The sequence below is a fragment of the Capricornis sumatraensis genome, chromosome 1, assembly GCF_032405125.1.
Source record: "Capricornis sumatraensis isolate serow.1 chromosome 1, serow.2, whole genome shotgun sequence".
In the NCBI taxonomy this organism is placed as follows: Eukaryota; Metazoa; Chordata; class Mammalia; order Artiodactyla; family Bovidae; genus Capricornis; species Capricornis sumatraensis.
In genome coordinates this window covers 117,141,184-117,163,311 of record NC_091069.1, presented here as the reverse complement: position 1 = coordinate 117,163,311, position 22,128 = coordinate 117,141,184, and the positions used below count along the sequence as shown (strand labels likewise).

The window sequence follows — 22,128 nt, the reverse complement described above, 5'->3', positions numbered from 1 at the left end:
GAGAGTAGGGATACTCCTGAAATCTAGTGGGTAGAAGCACTGCAGAGCACCTTATAATGCACAAGACACTTTTCCACGACAAGGAATGATCCAGTCTCAAATGTCAGTACCTCAGCGTTGAGCAGCCCTTGTCTAGAGTCGTCTTTCTGAGATTACCTTGATATCCTCCCCCTCTAGTCGTAGCCCCTTAGCTTCCACCTTCATGTTATTCTTCTGAGCCAATCCTTGCTTTGATCTTAACCACCAATTTTTGACCTATCTCATCTTCATTAGACCGGTGGAATTGTCCAAGAGGCATCTTTATTAATCTGCAACCCTTCCTGATAGTTCAGCTTGGGGGGGAATGTGCTTTGGGGCCCAGTATGGAATAGTAATAAGTAATGTGCACTTTGGGTATCATTGAGGTAGGTTCAAATCCCAGCTCTGCCACTTACTACTTATATAACTGTGCCCGAGTCTCTCACCCACTCTGTGCCTCAGTTTCCCTACCTGAAAAATGTGTATAAAAATGGCACCCTACCATAAAGAATTGTTAGGAGAGTTAAGTAAGTTAATACTCGTAAAGCACTGGGAATGGTGCCCAACATCCAACTGCCTCATACTACTCTGTGTGCGCTCAGTCATGTCCGACTCTTTGTGACCCTGGATTGCACCTCACCAGGCTCCTCTGTCCATGGAATTCTCCAGGCAAGAATACTGGAGCGGGCTGCCGTATCCTACTCCCCATTTCCTACGACCCTGGGAACAAGCTTGAGTCTCCTGCGTCTCCTGTATTGGCCGGCAGGTTCTTTACCACTTCGCCACCTGGGAAGCCTAAGTGCTTCATAAATGTTAGTTATTGTTCTTTCTCCAGAGCTCACTGAGGCCTGCGTCCTCCAACTCACTTCCTCCTCTGTACCCCAAGTCCAGGGAGAAGATATATTTTATTCACGATGGTTTCCCTCAAATGTTTGCCTAAGCTGTGAGTCATTTCCATTTTCCTCAAGGTCAGCGTTTCTAAATACGGAAAGGCAAGAAGTACCCTGGTTTTCTCTCTCTGGTTTTGGCCACCCACACCCCCTCCCTGAGGCAAATAACACTTGACAGCATGAAGGTGGGGGAGGACGAAGAAGGGACGGGGCAAATATATCAAAACATTGTCCTGAATGGCACGGAGTTCTCATTCTGCAGTTGGAAACTGGTGAGTAAATGGATGAGAGGGTGGATATCTCATGGGCAGTGCTCGATTTTCTGGCACAGGTAAGCATGTGGAGTGTGATACCTTTCACTGTATTGAGATTTCATAGGAAGAAAGCAAAATTTTTGAGGGCAGGCTAAGTTCTGTTTTGCCATGAGTTTTTGGTGCCTGTAGGAAACGGAGACATAGATACCCAAGAGAAAGAGGACTTTTTGAATTTAATCTCAGTAGAGAGATTATAGCCAGGGGTACAGATTTTTCAGCAGATAAATGGTAGTTGAGTCAATAAAAGTATAAAAAATAAATTTTAAAAACAAGAGTATGAAGGATTGTGTAGAAAGGAGATAGTTGAGTCAGGAAAGCAGTTTCTGGATGAATGGATGGATAGATAAATTGATGAATGGATAAAGGCATGGATGGATGGGCAGAACAAGGAGGAAGAAGACCCCACAGGGAGATAGAATGAAGACTAGAAGTGAATCATGTCACAGAATTCAAGGGAGTGAAAAGAGTCAGATGGCCTGGAAAGATCAAGTAAGGTAAAAACTGAAAGTGTCCATTGAATATGGCAACAGACTCAACATTTTTTGCTTGGCAAAAATAGTGTAAGTAAATTATATGAAGACAGAAAACAGATGGTAGAATGAGCAGAGAACTAGCATTTCTAGTATATTATAGAAATAAGTCTTCAAGAAATAACCTTCCTTAGATTTGATGATAAATTTAATTTCATCCTAGATTATTTCATGTATAATTTTTGAGTAGACAGCAGTTGGACTGCTTTGCTTCAATTGTTTACCCATGATGACCAGCAAGAATGCTTTGCATTAAAATAATTAACATCAATCTATAGAATATTTTTGACACCTTTGCAAAAGAATAACTTGTTTTCTGGAACCCTTCATTAGTATTATTTTGCTCTAACTTCATTTACTTGGTTCTTCTCATTAGTAAACAATAAGAAATTGTCTCATTCATTTGTTCAATAAATATTTATTGTGCTTTGCTTTATTCCAGGCATTGTTCTAGGTGTTTGGACTACATCAGAGAATACAACAGGCAAATAATCTTGTCCTTGTAGCATTTAAATTTCAGAATTGCATACTAATAGGAAGTGATTGAAATTATTTTTAACTGTGGTCATGAACCTGGGCCATAGGGTGACATTCATGAAGTGAAATAATACAAAATGAGCATATCAGAGATTGAATTAGAAAGTTTTTAGCTCCTGGTTCAGCTACTTTGTTATTTAAGCCTGGATCATGCGTACCACACTAAATCGTTTCCACTATTGAATTTTATCAAGTAATATAATTTATGAGAACATCTTTTAAAATGAAAACTTCTCTAAGTTTACAGGGATGATGATGATGATGATGTCATCACCATTATCGTCATCGTCACATCACTAACAGACTTCATAATCCATCAGTCATTTCAACTTATGGATCAGTTCTGGAGAAGTCATTGCAGTGTTTAGGAGGAAATCGAATACGTTCTGTTTGCATTTTTCATCATAATTTTATATACAAAGTTTACAAGCATTTTATATTATCTATACATTTCATAGTCAAAAATATGTTAAAGGACTTTATATTATTTAGGTATAGTCGGGGTTAAGCTCAGAAAACAATTTATAGTCTTACATAGGACAGTAAAAATAGTTAGCTTTTATTCACAGGGAACAATGATACCTTTGACAGTGCTAGATCACATATTAGGTTGAATTAAGGACACAAACACTTTTTTAAGAATTGAACTTGTAAGAGTGTGTTATCTGTGGGGACAGCAGGGGTCAGGGGAGGTACGCAAAAAGATTCATGAGTTTTGCTTTGGGAAATGCTTATAGGGCTGAACCGAATTGGAGAAAATGGAAAAAACATATATAGTTTGCCTTGGCTTTTCCTGTTTTTTTAAATTTATTTTTAATTGGAGGATAATTGCTTTACAATGTTGTGTTAGTTTCTGCTGTTCCACATGTGAATCAGCTATATGTATACTATACATCCCCTCCCTCTTAAGCCTCCCTCCCACTCCTCAAGGTCGTCACAGAGCACCAAGCTGAGCTCCCCGTGCTAAGTTTTTCAGATTTTGATACTTTAAAACTGAAGTATTATGAATTGTGTGAAACCATCACCAAACTTTAGGCCAGTTTTCTTTCATACTGCCTCCCATTCAGACACTTGATGGACTTTGCACTATTTTAATTATCCTATCTGTTTTCATCTTTCAGATCATAAGGCCTATGGATTCTCTGCCTCAAAAGATCATCAAGTGGTCACGGCAATAGAGTATCAAGGTAGAGTGCCTTGCTCCTTTTCACGGGCTGTGTTGTTTGAAGAACTCATGGGATTGACATGCGTGTCTTATTTGTCAGGAACTCACTTCATACTAGCTCCTCTGCTGAAATGCTGCTCCCTGATGTTTCTGCCTAGAGAACTCTTTCTCCACCTCCTCAGTGGAAATTTTGGACATTCCATGAAAGGCTTGATGTACAAAGAAGGTCTCTTATTACATAAAGTATTTGCAGCAAAAAAAAAAATCTAATTTGTAAAACAGGGAGATGGAAATCTTGGAAAGTTGCAAGGTTAGCTAGATTTAGTTAATGGAAATTAACACTGCAAACACCACACTGTGTATTTAAGATAACATTAATATAGCCTATTAGGGGTATCATTTTTTAAATTTATTTTAGCTTCTTAAAATATTTATAAGGGAGGAGTTGATATTTAACGGATATAAAGTTTTCAATTTTACAAGATAAAAGAGTTCTGGAGATTGCTTAAACATCAATGTGAATATATTGAACACTACTGAACTGTACAGTAAAAATCATTAAGAAGGTAAATTTTAAGTTATGTGTATTTTATAACAATTTAAAAAAAAACTTTAAGGATCTACTGTGTGCATGCTCAGTCACCTCAGTCATGTCCGACTCTTTTTGACCCATGGATTAGCTCGCCAGGCTCCTTTGTCTGTAGGAATCCCCAGGCAAGAATACTGGAGTGCTTTGCTGTTTCCTTCTCCAGGGGATCTTCCTGACCCAGAGATTGGACCCACCACATCTCTTGCATTGGCAGGTGGATTCTTTGCCACTGAGTCACCAGGGAAGCCCCTAAGGATCCAATAACCCCCCCAAAAAAATTATTCAGTCGCTCAATCGTGTTTGACTCTTCGCGACCCCGTGGCTTTCTTGTCCAAAAAGAATTATAGGAGTTTTTATAAACTTACTTCAACTTTGACTGTCTACTACTTTTCTGAAGGATCTTTTTACCTAGAACAGACTAATAATGCTGGGCAACCTATTTCTTAAGTGTGATGCTTCTTCAGATGATAAACGTTTAAGAAACTGGTTTCAAATGTCTGATCCCTCTTTTGAGGCATGTCTTAGGTTTCTTGAGTTGAAAAGAAATAGATTTGGAGTAAAGAAACAAAAATTTTAAAAGAAGCCTGATGTGGGGAGGAATTAAATGACCTAGGATTTAACCAGTGCTTACAGTCGTGGCTGGCACATAGTAAGTTGCATGTGCTTGTTAAATAAAAAAATATGCTTTAATAAGAACCAGTCTGTCATTCACTTAATTATTTAGGTTATTCAGGTTCTTTGAAGTCATAATATTTTTCATGATTAAGCTAATAAAACACTCTTTATCATGACATAATTTTAAATGAGGAGATGGTGGGGAAAAGAAATTAATGTTTGGGAATAATTTGGGACTACAGGATACTTATAAGGAAGACAAACAGGGCTGGGTAAGATGCCAAAAAGGAGACTGGAAAAGCCACTGAAGGAGCAAAGTGAGAGAAAGAGACGGATCAGGATGTCTATGAGGGACAAAGGAAGGGAGTTCCTCCTGCTTTTTCCTTTCCTGGAGGTTTTTACTATTGGGTTCCACTAGCTACCATGTATATTCATTCCTGCCCCCAGGCCCTATGCCATGATATCTGAATTAGGATGCCAAAAGCATATATTTTAGTCTTACATTACTAAAAAAAAAAAAAAGGTACTGAGGGGAAGTTCACATAACATAAAATTCGTGACGCTAAAGTGAACAATTAAGTGGCATTCATTGTATCCACGCTGTTGTGTGACCACCACCTCTGTCTAGTTTCAAAACGTATTCAACACTCTAAAACCCTTTACCATTTTTATGTCACTTTAAAATGTGTTTTATTTTTAATATGGAAAATACTTGTGTATCTATTGCCATCAAATGTTAGTCTCATTTAATCTTGAATAAGCATTTTCTATTTTTTTTTTATTTCACCTTTGCTCCTTTTAATGGAAAATCACATTTTGATTTTATTTTATATGTGTGCCAATCATTCCAACGTGGCTTCCTGTAAAGCCAAAATGAATATCTATCTTCTTCAACATTTCATTTCCAGGATATTTTATACAGTAACTTAATTTTACTTAAAGTCTAAAACTTTTTTTGCATTTACTTTTTTTAAATTGAAGTAAGGTTGATTTACAGTGTTGTGTTACTTTCTGCTGTACAGCAAAGTGACTCAGTTTTACATATATACATTATACATTATTTAATTTTCTTTTCCATTATGCTTTGTCCCAAGACATTTAGTTCCCTCTGCTGTACAATAGGACCTTGTTGTGTATCCATTCTGTGTGTAAAGTTTGTATCTACTAATCCTAAACTCCCAGTCCGTCCCTCCCCATTGGCAACCACAAATCTGATCTCTGTGAGTCTGTGTCTGTTTTTTTAGATAAGTTCATTTGTGTCATATTTCTGACTCCTTATATAAATGACATCATATGATATTTATCTTTCTCTTTCTGACTTCACTTAATATAAGAATCTAGTTGCATCCATGTTGCTGCCAATGGCATTCTTTTTATGGTTGAGTAGTATCCTTCTGTATATATAAGCCACCTCTTCTTATCCCTTCCTCTGTTGGTGAACATTTAGGTTGTTTCCATGTTCTTGGCTATTGTGAATAGTGCTGCATTGAACATAAGGGAGCATGTATCTTTTTGAATTATAGTTTGGTCCAGATATATGCCCAGGAGTAGGATTGCTGGATCATATAGTAATTCTGTTTTTAGTTTTCTGAGGGACCTCCATACTGTTTTTCTTAGTGACTGCACCAGTTTGCATTCCCACCAACAGTATAGGAGGAGTCCCTTTTCTCCACACCTCCACCGTTTGTCATTTGTAGACTTTTTAATGATGGTCGTTCTGACTGGCGTGAGATCGTGCCTCATTGTAGTTTTGATTTGCATTTCTCTAATAATTAACCGTGTTGAGCATCTTTTCATGTGCCTATTGGCAGTCTGTATGTCTTCTTTGGAGAAATTTCTATTTAGGTCTTCCGTCCATTTTTTGACTGGGTCGTTTGTATTTTTGTTATCGGGTTGTACTGAAATATTTTCTGATTTGTGTATATGTGTATGTGTGTTCCCCCAATTCATTGTTTTGTCCTTTGTCTCTTGGAAGTCAATCAATCATGAATTAATTCCTTCTCTTCAGTATTGCTTTTCTGTATCATTTCCCATAGTGATGCCAAAAGCAGAATGAGGGTAAAATGAGGGCTTCTCTCCCAGACTTATAAATTATATGAGCAGCCTTATGCAGAGAGTGTTCAGCTGTGTGAGCAGTAAGTCAGAATTTAATAGCATACTTTTCTCCACAGAAGTAATTTATAGCAATCTGTCAGAATTACTTTGGTAGTACCAATTCTATTCTTGCATTATATAAGATTTTGATGATTTCTAACTTAAGCACAGAAGTGAAAATCAAACAATAGTCAACAATACAGCAACTAGAAAAATGAATATTCACAATGATTCTGTGTGATTCCTAAAAATGATTATTTTGCTACATGTTGAAAAGAATGCCTTTTCCAAACAAAGAATTATCTTTTCTCAATCCAAACCAACACAGGTATTTTTGGCAATGTAATAATCATCTTAATAGAAAAACTTGGTGCATTTTTCTGTTTCAATATGCCTTATTTGGTGAAAGTATGATTTATATCTACATTATTTTCTTTGCTGTCTCAAACACAGGTAATGCTTCAGTTCAAATCTGAGTAATTTGGTAGCAAATATATGATGGTGTTAAGTATGGATTTCTGTCATGCCAGGGCAAGCTTACACCTGTAAGTAAGAGAAGTACCTCATGAGTAAAAGTAATAATGACCATTTATGGAGCATGGACCATGTGCACCCAAATGTGTAAATACATCATCTCATTTAATCTCTATGACAACTTTGCAAGACGAATAATATTGCTCTTCTCATTTTACAGATATGAACACAACTATATCTTTTTATAAAAAGTTAAATAATTTGCCCAGTAGCAACATCTAGTTTATGGCAAAGGTCTGACTCCAAAGCTTGTGCCTTAAACTACTATATTATGGCGTATTGGGTTTTCCATGTGGCGCTACTTATAAAGACTCCACCTGCCAGTGCAGAAGACATAAGAGATGTGGGTTCAATCTCTGAATGGGAAGATCCCCTAAAGTAGGAGATGGCAAGCCACTCCAGCATTCTTGCCTGGGAAATGCTATGGACAGAGTGGCCTGGCAGGCTACAGTCCATGGAGTTGCAAAGAGCTGGACACGACCAAGCAACTGAGCACACAATATGGCATAATAAGCCCCACGGCTATATACAGAAAGAAAGCAGGCTGGCCGTGAGTTGAATTTTGGCTGAAAAGAGAGAAGAAAGTTCATAGTAGTTAGCTTCTAAGTCCAGCTCAGTTCAGTTCAGTCACTCAGTCGTGTCCGACTCTTTGCAACCCCATCAACTGCAGCACACCAGGCCTCCCTGTCCATCACCAACTCCTGGAACTTGCTCAGACTCATGTCCACCGAGTCGGTGATGCCGTCCAATCATCTCATCCTCTGTCGTCCCTTTCTCCTCCTGCCTTCAATCTTTCCCAACATCAGGGTCTTTTCTAGTGAGTCAGCTCTTCGCATCAGGAGGTCAGAGTATTGGAGCTTCCATATCAGTCCTTCCAATGAATATTCAGGACTGATTTCCTTTAGGATTGACTGGTTGGATCTCCTTGCAGTCCAAGGGAGTCTCAAGAGTCATCTCCAACACCACAGTTCAAATGCATCAATTCTTTGGCGCTCAGATTTCTTTATGGTCCAATCTCACATCCATACATGACTCCTGGAAAAACTATAGCTTCTAGGTACACTGAGTTCTTTATCCTCAGATGTTGGCCCCATGCTTCTAGCAGATGTACTGTTTCTCACAGCTTTGGAGGTCAAAATGTTCCATGCTTGTAGCACTCCTGAAGAACCACAAGGTGAAATTCAGATTCTAGGGAGTTGAAAAATCCAAATTCCCTCTTTTAAGTCTTTGGTCAAATATCGCCTTCTAAATGAGGCAAGCTCTTACTACTGTATTTATTTAAAAATTGCATTCCCCTCCCCCAGCATTCATAAACTCCCCGGACTTTGATCTACCCTGTTCACGTAGCACTAATGACCTCTTGATGCACTGTATAACTCGCTTTGTGATGTTTTTTGTGTGTCTGACCCCCTGCAAATTGTAAGATCCCAAAGGGCAGGGATCTTTGATTTCACTGCTATAACTCAAGAACAATGGCAGACACACAGTAAGTACTCAATATTGTTGTTCTTTAGTTGCTAAGTCCTATCTGACTCTTTTGCGACCCCGTGGACTGTAGCCCACCTTTTGTCCATGGAATTTCCCAGCAAGAATACTGGAGTGGGTTGCCATTTCCTCCTCCAGAGGATCTTCCCAACCCAGGCATCAAACCTGCATCTCCTGCATTGGCAGGCGGATTCTTTACCACTGAGCCACCTGGGAAGCAAGTACTCAATATACTTTGGACAAATTTCATTTCTCCATGTTTTATATGGTCAATGAGATTGAGGCTGGAATAGAGTCTCTGCACTGAAGAAAACTGTTGGTTGCACTATTTAACATAATTTTTACAGAGGTTTTTCATAGAGTGATGAATATAGAAATCAGGAAGAATTCACCAAAAGGGGTGTGCGTGTGTGTGTCCAGTTAGATATGTGAAAAAATGTGATTATTTGAGTATAAATGTACTCCTAAGACCTAGGAGTGTGTGCTAAAAATGAATGTGGGTGTGTGTTTAATTGTTGGAAACTCAACAAAATACGGGAAGGAAACCTATCTAAAACTCAAGACTCCGGAAGGCCACCGCCCATTCTCCTTAATCAACAGAACAGAGCTGTGTTTCCTCAGACAAGTCCCTCGGCACACATTTGTCTGTGTAGCATAATTGTAAACATGTCTCTAAAATGATGTCTGTTTGTAATATAAAACCTGCTTTTAGAACTTTAGACATCCTTGAAAACATCTTTCAGATTGTCTTCTCTTTCTTTTTTCTCTGTCCTACTTTTTATTTGCCATAACCTGTTATTCTGTTTCTATATTCCTAGCAATGTGTGTGGAGCAAGAAAAAATGTAGAAACTACATTTAACAGAAAAGTCATACTTCTGTCACATAGAAATCATTGCTGGGTTAATATTTTCATACATATTCATGTAGGTTTTTTGTTCCTATCTATGTGTATATTTTTAATAGAATATGTAATGTAAATACAAGCGTGCTTTTTAATCTACCATATCATTTAACATCTTGAAATAATTTTTAATGGTATCAGAGATATAGAAAGGATTTTTTAGTATAGTTTCTCTTCTACTTAAATATAGTGTTTTTTAGGTCAAACTATAATATACTGTGAAGGAAAAAAGTTTCAGAAATAAGAAACTGAGGAGAATGCTGCTTAATACTTTGTAATAACCTATATGGGAAAAGAATCTGAAAAAGAATAGATACTTATACATGTGTAACTGAATCGCTTTGTGTGTGCCTGAAACTAACACAATATGGTAAGCTATATCTCAATGTAAAATAAAAAATAAAAAAAAAAAGAAATATGAAGTTGACACTCTGGAGAGCCTGGTTGAAACATCCTTAAAAGTACGCAGGACTAGAGGTTTCCATTTGGCAACTTGAAGCAGTTGGTAGGAAGGCACTGGTTTTTTCCTCCCCATCATCTTGTTCAGACAGTTAAAAGAGAGGGCGCCTTGGGTAGTTCCTGGAATTCCTTTATGACATAAGTGCAGTAAATTCCCTGTGGTAATGTAACCCTGGTGAGCTACATTGAGGCGGTTAAACCTGAGGCCTGGATTAAATCTTTTTATATTTTTTCTGGATTGAGGTGAAGGGTAGGAGTCATCGATTTCTTTGGAGACCATGTTGGGTTGGTATTAATGTACTCACAGAGAAGATTATCAAAGGGTTCTGGGTGAGAAGGTTGCATGCTGAGGGGCCATCTGAAGTTCGATAACGTGACCTGGGCTGGTGTGTCTTTTTCAGGCAGTAGGTGTGAAGCATCCACTACTGACCTCCATCCTGGCACTCATCACTGAAACTCCATTATCTTATTTGCCTCTTCTCCTGGGCTCTAAACTCTTTGAAGACTGAGATGGGGAAGAAAAAGTTAATTAGTCATAGCCCCTTTTGTAAAGGACTTACTACGTCCAGGCATGTGTACCATCTATTATTGTATTAGTGAAAACTTCTTGGTCAGGTGTCTGACTCTTTGCAACCCGGTGAACTGTAGCCCGTGAGACTCCTCTGTCCATGGAACTGTCCAGGCAGGAATACTGGAGTGGGTAGCCTTTCCCTTCTCTGGGGGATCTTCCGAAACTCAGTGATCGAACCCGGGCCTCCTGCATTGCAGCAGGATTCTTTACTCTGTGAGCCACCAGGGAAGCCCATTTGTATATGAAGACTCAACAACTCTATGAGGTACTGTCTTATTTTACAGATGGGAACTGAGGCTCGAGAACTAGCAAAAGTAGCATAGCGACACAAAATTATTTTGTTAAAGAATTACAGAGCCTTCCATTCATCTTTAAATTAAGCCAACATGGTACCTGATGAGGAAATTTATGAATAAATGAATGAATGGATGGATAAAAGAATAAGGCTGTTTAAAATCTATTAAGTAAAATATAATCTCAGAGGAACAGTTAGAAAACAAATATTTTTTGTTGTTGTTTCTAGAGGCTATTTTAGCCTGTAAATACCCAAAGAAGACTGTTTCCTCCAGATTGGAATGGAAGAAATTGGGGCGTGGTGTTTCCTTTGTTTACTATCAACAGGCTCTTCAAGGTAAGAAGTTGGGGACTCAATGAGGTGAGAGAAAGAGGGCACCATGTACCCGAGACCCTTTTATTCACCAGTGAGAACAGGACATGGCTGGTGACTGAGAATGTGTTTCTGTAAGTGTGATGTGAAACCAGCAGAGTGAAAGTGAAGTTGCTCAGTCCTGTCCTGCTTTCTGGGACCCCATGGCCTACCAGGCTCCTCTGTCCGTGGGATTTTCCAGGCAAGAGTGCTGGAATGGGTTTCCATTGCCTTCTCCAAGTGTGATGTGAAGCCAGGAGAGACCAAGACCCAAAACAAAACAGCGAAAACAGAGGACAGGGAACAGAAGTGGGTGAACTCGATGGAGGCCCTGGACTGCTCATTTTTCAGCTCGCTCCTAGAGGATGTAAAATAACAGTTGTTTTTGCTGGTCTGGAAGATTAAATTCTTGACAGAATGGAAGAAAAGATGGTGTGGGGTTGGGATGGAGGGTCGCTGCTCAGTTGTAATAACTTTACCCTCTTTCCGGGTGATCCAGAAAGCTAGGTCATCACTGAGAAGCTTAGGGGGTTGGCATTTAGGGGTAGGTAAATATGACCACCTTTATCCAGTGCTTTCTTTATAAAATTTTTTGTTGCACATTTCTTTATACTCCCTTGTTATACTTCTTGTTGAATATATAGTGAGCTTTTAATTTAAAGTGTTGATAATGATAGATACAATGCAATGATGCTGGGATTTAGTTCAAAATAATCCAGTGGTTAGAACTGAGTGTTCTTTTGTGAACAGTATAAGATTCTGAAAAAAAAGAAAAGAAATTAGAAATTAGAAATAGCAGCACTTATAAACGCTTTTTAAGGCTTTAAATTGAGTTTATTAATAGGAAAATAAATGCAGTGGTTACTGAACAAGGTGATTAGAAGAAGGTAGTATATAGAAAGTTATTGCCTCATTATTAACATCATCGTCTTCTTTTTCTAAAAGGTGATTTTAAGGATCGAGCTGAGATGATAGATTTCAGCATACGGATCAAAAATGTTACAAGAAATGATGCCGGGAAATATCGCTGTGAAGTTAGTGCCCCATCGGAACAAGGTCAAAACCTGGAAGAGGATACGGTCACTCTAGAAGTATTAGGTGATGTGCTTGTGTGTGTGTGGTTACTGTTCCCGCCCTCATCCCCTCACCCAGGCAACTCAGGGCCCCAGTGAGTAAAGGTATAAAGGTGGACCTCCAGCACCACCTTCCCTGCAGCGGCCTCTTCACCTCGCTGGCTGCTGACATTTTACTGTTACTAACTCACTATGACAAAGTCTCTTTCCAGTTAAGATTGAGGTAAATCTTAATGATCCTACACTGCGTGCATGCCTGATCAGTCGTGTCTGACTCCTTGTGACCGCATGGACTGTAGCCCACCAGACTCCTCTGTCCATGGGATTTTTCAGGCAAGAACCCTGGAGCAGTTTGCCATTTCCTTCTCCAGGGGATCCTACACTATACATAGAAGCACTTTCCTCAGGACTTTATTTTTCAGTCACTTTCAGCATATGTAGTGATTCTCTTATTATATAAAATAGCCTCAAGTGAGATGATAGAAAACCACTAAAACAAAAGTATTGGAATTAGCAGATGCAAACTGTCATATATTGAATGAACAAACAACAAGGTCCTACTCTATAGCTCAGAGAGCTATATTCAGTCTTCTGTGATAAACCATATTGGAAAAGAATATGAAAAACAGTGATATGTGTATATGTATCTGAATCACTTTGCTGTACGGAAGAAATTAACACAACATTGTAAATCAACTATGCTTCAGTAAAATAAACTTTTTAGAAACTATAGGCTGGGGAAGTATAGAAGTTATTCTGGTAAGAAAAGAAATTAGCATTTATTGTGCAGCTAGTATGCATTAGGTTCTTTCAAGTGTGTAATTTTACTTAATATTCACTGACAACCTGATTTTTATGGATGAATATATAGATGTTAAGGGATTTCCCAGGGCTGCACAACTAGTGTCTGGACCAATATTTGGATCCTGATAAGGTTAAATGCAAAGCCAGTACGATTAGTTACTCTAAGATGCACTGATACACAGTAACTGCCTATGATGATCACTGGCGGAGGAACTGATCCATTCTTCTCTTAAATGTTGCTATAAACTGTCAAGCAAAGAGAATAAAGTAACTCCTCTTCCTTGTTCTATTATATGTAGGCTGTTTCTAAAATACTAATGATGTACTGTTACAGAAGAAATTTAATTCAGAAAATCTTGCAGGAGATTCAGCTGGTGTATTAGTCTTCTGTTGCTACATAATAAATCATTACAAACTTAGCAGTTTAAAATACCACCCATTTGGGACTTCCCTGGTATTCTAGTCACTAAGACTCCACGCTCCCAATGCCCTAGTCGGGGAACTAGATCCCACATGCTGCAATTAAGAGTTTGTATGCCATAATGAAGATTGAAGATCCCACATGTTACAACTAAGACTCAGCTCAGCCAAATAAGTAAATAAAAACATTTAAAAAACCCCACTTGTTTATTAGCTCATGGTTCTGTAGATCAGAACCCTAGCACTATGTGGCTGGGTTCTCTACCCAGGCTGTGTATCACAAGGCTGAGATCAAGGAGTCAGCTGGGCTCAATTCTTGACTGGAGGTTCTGGAGAAAACTCTGCTGCCAGCCTTGTTCATGCTGATTGGCAGATTTCACTTCCTTATGATTGGGCTTCCCTGGTAGCTCAGTTGGTAAAGAATCCGCCTGCAATGCAGGAGACACAGGTTCAATCCCTGGGTGGGGAAGATCCCCTGGAGAAGGAAATGGCAACCCACTCCAGTATTCTTGTCTGGAAAATCCCATGGACAGAGGAGCCTGGCAGGCTACAGTGTGGAGTCACAGAGAGTCGGACACTACAGAGTCACTAGACCACCTGGTTGGTGGACACATAGTTGTAGAACTGAAGTCCCCACTCCACGCTGGCTGTCAGCTGGGGCCACACTCCACTCTACAGCCACCACATTCCTTGGCCTGTCTGTCTACAACCTAACAAAAGCATGTTGACTCCTTCTTGTGTTTTGAATGTCTGATTTCCATTCGGTGACTAACCAGAGAAAACTACGTTTAAAGAGATCGTGTGGGACTTCCCTGGTAGTCCAGTGATTAAGACTCTGCACTTCCACCACAGGGAGCAAGGGTTCAGTCCCTGATTGGGGGACTAAGATCTCACATGCTGCAACAGCACAAGTGAAAAAGAATGAAACTGAAAATAACTAATGAGAACCTACTGCACAGTTCAGGGAACTCTACTGAATGCTCTGTGATGACCTAAAGGGGAAGGATAGCTGAAAAATAGGGGCTATATGTATATATGCATAGCTGATTTAAGAACTGGCCCATTGGAAAAGAGCCTGATGCTTGGCAAATTGAGGGCAGGAGGAGAAGGAGGCTACAGAGGATGAGATGGTTGGATGGCATCAGTCACTCAATGGACATGAGTTTGAGCAACTCCGTGAGGTAGTGAGGGACAGGGAAGCCCAGCATGCTGCAGTCCACGGGGTCGCAGAGTCGGACATGACTGAGCGACTGAACTGAACTGATAGCTGATTCAGTTTGCTGTACAGTAGAAACTGACACAACATTGTAAAGCAACTGTGCCCCAATAAAAACTAATTAAAAAAATTAAGAGGTCATGTGCTTAGGGCAGAACCATCTATACAGTCTCCCTTCCCTTAAAGACAGATTTGCAACCTTAATTACAACTCTAAGAGCCCTGAAGAGTAGGACCTACATTTGTGTTTGATTGAATAACTGAGAGAAAGTGTATACACACCAGGGCCTGGGAACTTGGGGGACTGTGTTAGAATTCTGCCTACACAGACAGCTCTGGATTTTCCTGGATTTAAGGAAAGTCTGGTTTACTTTACAAATTTGACTTGACTTTAAACCAGACTTTCCTTAAATCCAGGAATAGGATAGAACCCTAGAATAACACTAACACAGGTATTTTCTTTCTTGGCCTGAAATGGATTTTTGTTTGAGTACTAGTCCTGAAAATATTCTCAGCTTAGACTTTGAATATAGTTGATAATCATACATTAAAACCATTGGTGAGGGGGAAAGTAGAGATTGTTTATCTAAAAAAGAATAATTGTTGTAGTAGCTAATGTTGTGCTTCCTATTGTAACAGGTAAGCCTTGAACTCTCAGCGAGTGGCTTACATAATAGAAGTTTCTTCCCTCATGTAAGTCAAGTCTAAATGGTTGGGGACACAGATAATAATAGCTGTAATAGATAGTAGACAGATAGATAATAGATAATACAGATAGACAGATAATAGATAAATAATAGATAATAATAGTCTTTGCCACTCCATGGACTATATCCTGCCAAGCTCCTCTGTCCATGGAATTCTTCAGGCAAGAATACTGGTGTGGGTTGCCATTCCCTTCTCCAGCGGATCTTCCCAAAGTCAGGGATGGAACCCAGGTACATTGCAGGGAGATTCCAAATCAGTAGAGATCCAAGCTAATGCGAGACTAACATCCTCAATACATAACTTTCTGAGGTCACCATGGGTCTTGACACCTAGCTGGTAGTGGGAGGGCTAGGCGTATTACCAAACCCAGGTCCCACTGCTCACCCCTCAAAAGCCATTCAAAGAGGCCAGGTTGCTGGAAAGGAAGTGAAGTGAAATGAAAGTCGTTCAGTTGTGTCTGACTCTTTACGACCCCATGGTCTATACAGTCTGTGGAATTCTGCAGGGCAGAATACTGGAATGGGTAGCCTTCCCCTTCTCCAGGGCATCTTCCCAATCCAGGGATCGAACCCAGGTCTCCCACATTGCAGGCGGATTCTTTACCAGCTGAGTCACGAGGGAAACCCTGGTGGAAAGGAAAGTGTGCTTTATTTTGGATAGTGGCAATGCTGGGGACAGGGGCGGGGGCGGCCCTGTCCAGAGCCCAACTGCCCTCACCCCCCAACAAGCAAGGCGTAAGAGCTTTTATAGACAGAGGAGGGTGTTACATGCAGAAACAGCACAGTCAGCTCTGACAGTCATCTTGAGATTGGTCACTGGTGGTCTCATCAGCGGCATCTTGATAGTTTTAGGTACAGTCTTCAGTTCCAGGGTAGCTTGTTTCCATTTCTTTGAGGCCAGTTCTCAGAATTGTGGCAGCTACAGTCTGGGCATCATGAGTTAACTTCTCCACCTGGGATTTCAGTATCTATAAGACAGGCTATGGCTCAGAATAGTATCTATAGCCCTTCAGAAGGAACTGAAGGTCCTCGACTATGCTTAATGACTAACTTGTTATTATGTGGTCTCTTTTGACTGTTTTCCTTTGTTTCTGCATTTTCTCACTTCTCTGATTAAACTTACTCTTTGACTAAATTTTTTCCACAGACAAAAGGCAGGCAGAGTGTATGATTCAGGTAACTCAAACTGGGGCTCTGTAACAACCTAGAGGGAGGGGACATATGTATACCTATGGCTATTTCATGTTGATGTATGCATGCGTGCTAGGTCACTTCAGTCATGTCCGACTCTTTGTGACCCTATGGACTGTAGCCCACCAATCTCCTCTGTCCAGGGGATTCTCCAGGCAAGAATACTGGAGTGGATTGCCTTGTCCTTCTCCAGAGGATCTTCCCAACTCAGGGATCGAACCAGTGTCTCTAACTTCTCCTGCATTGGCAGACGAGTTCTTCACCACTAGCACCACCAGGGAAGCCCCATTGTTGATGTATGGCAAAAATCAAACCAATATTGTAGAGCAATTATTCTTCAATTTAAAAAAAAGGCAGGCAGAGGACATGGGGTGGGGGGGATGGAGGCAGAGGCAAGCAACATAGGGTCCTGCTCCATTTTAGAAGGAAGGAAGGAATGGAGAATCATACAGCAAATTTTTCTAGGTCAAGACTGGGAATAGCATGCATTCCATTGGCTAGAACTCATGCATGTTACCCCACCTGACTGCAAGGGGTCTGGCAAGTGTGGCCTGGCTGTGTGCTAGTGAAGAACGGAAGTGGGTCTCTTGAATAATAGCCAGTCTCCATCATAGATGTCCAATAAGTCCATCTTTACCAGTCTGTTAATATACTTCTCCAGCTTGTAAATAACCAGTGCCGTTTGACTTCCAATCTTCAGTGGCTCCGGCAGTTCCATCATGTGAAGTACCCAGTTCTGTTCTGCGTGGAACTGTGGTGGAGCTGCGATGTCAAGACAAAGAAGGCAACCCAGCTCCTGAATACACGTGGTTTAAGAACGGCGTCCCTTTGTTAGAGAATCCAAGACTTGGCTCCCAAATCACCAACAGCTCATACACAATGAATCCAAAATCTGGAACTCTGGTAAGGTCATTTTAAGCATTGGCCTGATAACTGTCTTGCATTTGGGAAAAAGAAATTATTAGAACTAAAATAATGTGAGTAGAGGGCTGATGCCACTGCTTTTAAGTAGAGAGAGGAAAGGGGCGCAGGAAGGGTGAAGCCACTCACACAGAGAGGTGATGGGAAGTGCTGCCATAGGGGATGAGAAGGCAAAACAGAGGACTGGGGAGCTGGGCACACAAAGCTTGGCACCAAGGGCCTGAGGCATGACTGAGATGCAGTCAGGATGATGGATCAGGCCTGGAAAGGTGCTAAGTGCAGTCTCATACTATCAGGGAAATGCATGAAAACTCTCTTGGGAAATGGAATTCTCCTACACCATTGGTGGAAATGTAAATTGGTTCATTCACTGTGGAAAACAGTGTGGAGATTCCTTAAAAATACTAAAAATAGAGCTACCATATGACGCAGCAATGTCATGGGGCATGTAGTTTTCCCGAGAAAACTAATTTGAAAAGATACATGCACCTCAGTGTTTATAAAGCACTGTTTACAGTAATCAAAATGTAGAAGCAACCAAAATGTCCATCAACAGATGAATGGATAAAGTAGATGTGATGTGTGTATATATATGCGCGTGTGTGTGTGTGAAATAATGCCATTTGCAACAACATGGATGGACCTAGAGATTATCATACTAAGTGAAATAAATCAAAGACGAATATCATATGACATTATTTGTATGTGGAATCTAAAACACGATACAGATGAACAAAACAGAAACAGACTCGCAGAGATAGAAAGGGCACTTACGGTTACCAAAGGGGAAAGGGAAGGATAAATTAGGAGTTTGGGATCAGCAGATACAAAGCTACTATACATGAGACAGGTAAACAAGGTCCTACTGTATAGCACAGGACACTGTATTTAACATCTTGTAATCAACTATAAGGGAAAAGATTCTGAAAAGTGACCCCATGGACTACAGCCTACCAGGCTCCTCCATCTGTGGGATTCTCCAGGCAAGAGTACTGGAGTGGGGTGCCATCGGCTTTTCTGATAGAGATTTATATGTATGTATAATTGAACACTAGAGACTAGCACAATATTGTAAATCACCTGTACTATAATAAAAACTTTTATAAAAAATCAGACTTGGGGATGTCCTGACCTCGGTGGCACCCATATGAGAACTGTGCCTATTGCCAGCATGTGATAGGATATCTGTCATTAAACTCTGCCATGACTAGCTCATCAAAAACTCTGTGACTTGAATATCTAATACTTTAGCTTTAGTCCAGATTGAGGGATCAAAAGCTTTTCTAAGGAATATTGATGGAAACCTACTTTTAAAAAAAGCTCTTTCAAGTTAATGACATTTACAAATAAAGGTATTTTACCATCTCGTCTCTGACTTTTTAGGGTCGAGGTGGGAGTAAAAGAAGATCATTACATCTGAAACTTTTGTTTTCATTCAAAGTAATGTGTCAGTTTTAAAAATGCTGCATTTTTAGCAGTGCAGGATCACTGCCACAATTGTAAGAAAGTTTTGAAGGCATGGTAATAAAAATTTTAATGAATTTTAAGAGGAGAGTATAATGTTTCTTTTCCTCCCTTCAATCTGCAAGTGTACAGTAACATTTAAAACCTAGATCTTCTGGTGACTAATAAAGCATATCGGTAAAGTGACTGAAGGATCAGTATATCAGTGGGTGTGATTGCTCAATAAGGAAGGACGCCCTGGCCCTTTCCGAGTCAGCAGCCTTAGTCAGCAGGTCCGAGTGATTTTACACTGAGAAACTAGGCAGAAAACCTGCTTTCACACTTGGCTATATTTACTTCGTAGATTTATTTTTTCTCAAAGCAGGTGATGAAAAGCCCCAAGGCGAGTCTGAAATGATATAGATTCACTTTCCTCAGCCCGAAGCCTTGAAATATCTGTGATGTCAAAGGGGTGCACCAGGGTAGAGCCAAGATGAGTTATTTTCTGAGAAATGAGCAAAACAAAGACTCCAGCGTATGGATGACAGTGGCTTCCTTTGAATCCCCAGTTATGCGCTGGAAGATCATTTTTGCTTTCAGTCTAACTTATTATTTACACATAAATCTTGGCTTTGAGTTCATGGTGAATATCTTTAAAGGATCCTGGTTCTTGGGACTGATGATTCCATAAAGTGAGAATGCACAAGAGAAAGCTTTCTATCCCACCATGTTGAAGGATGTAGAAAGAAGAGGGATGTGGGTAGAGAAGAGAGAGGAAAAGGCCTCAAAGAACTCAAAACCTGATGGTTTCTAGGCACATATATTACATGAGGTTCTTTTAGGAGTCTACTGATAGAGTTATTGCTTAAAGATATATTTTTTTCTTCCACGAATAGCAATTTAATACTGTTTCAAAAATGGACAGTGGAGAATATTCCTGCGAAGCCCGTAATTCTGTTGGACATCGCAGGTGTCCTGGGAAACGAATGCAAGTAGGTAAGCACGAAATATTGGGATGAACAAAGAGTTTGCAGTTAGAACACGCAGTTATTTAAGAGTGGAGGGAGCAAGAGACAGGTAAAGGCTAAATCACGTGAAGGATAAGCCAGAGGGAATGTTTAAAATCAGCTTAACATAATGTTACAAAAAAGCAAAGATGCTGTTTTAATTCACCTTCCAAACAAGCCAAGGATATTTATCATTGTATTTTACAGATTTTGAAATAATTATTGAATTAATATGCTCAGCTGAGCAATCCTTTTTCAAACAAAAGCTCAAGAGTGTTATTAAGTGCTCAGGGTCAAGGACTGGGAGTAGGGATTTGCATTCCAGCTTTGCCACTTATGAACTGCATGCTCTTGAATAAGTTAATTAACCTCTGTGCCTCAGTCTCCCCAAAATGGAAATAGTGAATACTGTCCTCATAAGGTTGGTATAAAGATTAAAATAATATTCAAAAGTGGTAGGATGGCATTGATGAATTATGAGCACTGTTAAGTATTGGCTATTTTAACTGTTAAATACTATGTTTATACGTATTGCAGACTAAAAAGACTGTTTTTTTGTTATTTTGGGGGGTCTTTTGACTGTGCCTTGTGGCATGCGGAATCTCAGTTCCCCAACCAGAGACTGAACCTGGGACACGGCAATGAAAGTGCCAAGTCCTAACCACTAGGCCAGCCGGGGACTCCCAAGACATGTTGAATATAGTTATGGATCTAGTTTGCTGTAAAACATAACTCATATAAATTACATAAAATAAGCTTAGAGTCCAATAAAATTTGGACTCAAGAATCTTTTCAGATTGTGTGAATTTCAGAGTGAGCATGATAGTTTTTTTCAGTTTTATTTGTAATATTTTAATTCTTTCTTGTATGAAAGTCATTTGTTTGAAAGTGGTTGTGTAATAGGGATGAGCTGGAGATGGCACCCGCAAGGTTAAAGGTCACTCCGGAGGGCTGCACCCTAAAGCAGAGTACTGAGGGCTCCCCCTGATTCAAGAACTTGTCTTCAGCTTTGTGGGGTCAGGAGTTCATTTAGTCAGTGCTTTTTGAGGTATGCAGATGTGTAGGCAGTAATTCGTACTGTCTGTGTACAGTTAACTCTCAGCATCATTTTTTTTTTTAAAGAAAACATTCTTATTAGATTTCAGGATATCCTAAAGTAAAGATATTCAATAGTATACCCTAATTTCCACAAGTTTGAATTCCAGTTCTTTTTGAAATTCAGGTATACATACTATCCACCTGACTGACTCACAAGCTAAACGTTTATAGTCATACATGGGCATTTGCTTAAATTATCAGAGAATATCCCTCTCAATGCTGCTTTAGAGTTATTAGAAAAGTTCATCCTTTTTCTTTTCTTTAAATGCTCATATTTAATATCAATTTAGCCTCATCTTAAGAAATACTATCTATGAAGTCATAGTTTTGATATACTAGTTGGTTTTTTCCTAGCATGCAGTAAATAAATACACACAATTTAGAATTTAGTGTTTTCCTAGTTCAGTTCAGTTCAATTCTGACTCTGTGACCCCATGGACTGCAGCACGCCAGGCTTCCCGCATCACCAACTCCCAGAACTTACTCAAACTCATGCCCATCGGGTCGGTCCAACTGTCTCATCCTCTGTCGTCCCCTTCTTCTCCTGCCTTCAGTCTTTCCCAGCATCAGGATCTTTTCCAGTGAGTCAGTTCTTCACATCAAGTGGCCAAAATTTGGAGTTTTCAGCTTCAGCATCATCCTTCCAATGAATATTCAGGACTGATTTCCTTTAGGATGGACTGGTTGGATCTCCTTGCAGTCGAGAAGCATCACTTTAATTTGAACATGATTTCCACATACCTACACTTTCTGGTATAAGCTGACTCAAAAGTTAAAATTACTGTAAGGTTCATCCCTTGATCCTAGATGTTTCACATTCTTGGTTGGGAATTCACACCTTTGGAAATTCATAATTCCTGAAGTCTCATTTCCAATTTTCTATTTGAATTCTCACCAAGA

The 22,128-nt window shown here is 39.8% G+C and overlaps 1 protein-coding gene across 1 annotated transcript in view; it reads left to right on the top strand.

Moving 5' to 3' along the window:
- Positions 1–22,128, top strand: part of JAM2 (junctional adhesion molecule 2) — an 80,960-nt gene that overhangs the window by 45,923 nt on the left and 12,909 nt on the right. The window contains exons 2-6 of the mRNA XM_068978360.1: positions 3,411–3,476; positions 11,227–11,334; positions 12,295–12,447; positions 17,460–17,662; positions 20,020–20,119. Coding sequence (XP_068834461.1) covers positions 3,411–3,476; positions 11,227–11,334; positions 12,295–12,447; positions 17,460–17,662; positions 20,020–20,119 — 630 coding nt within the window. The remainder of the gene's footprint in view (positions 1–3,410; positions 3,477–11,226; positions 11,335–12,294; positions 12,448–17,459; positions 17,663–20,019; positions 20,120–22,128) is intronic.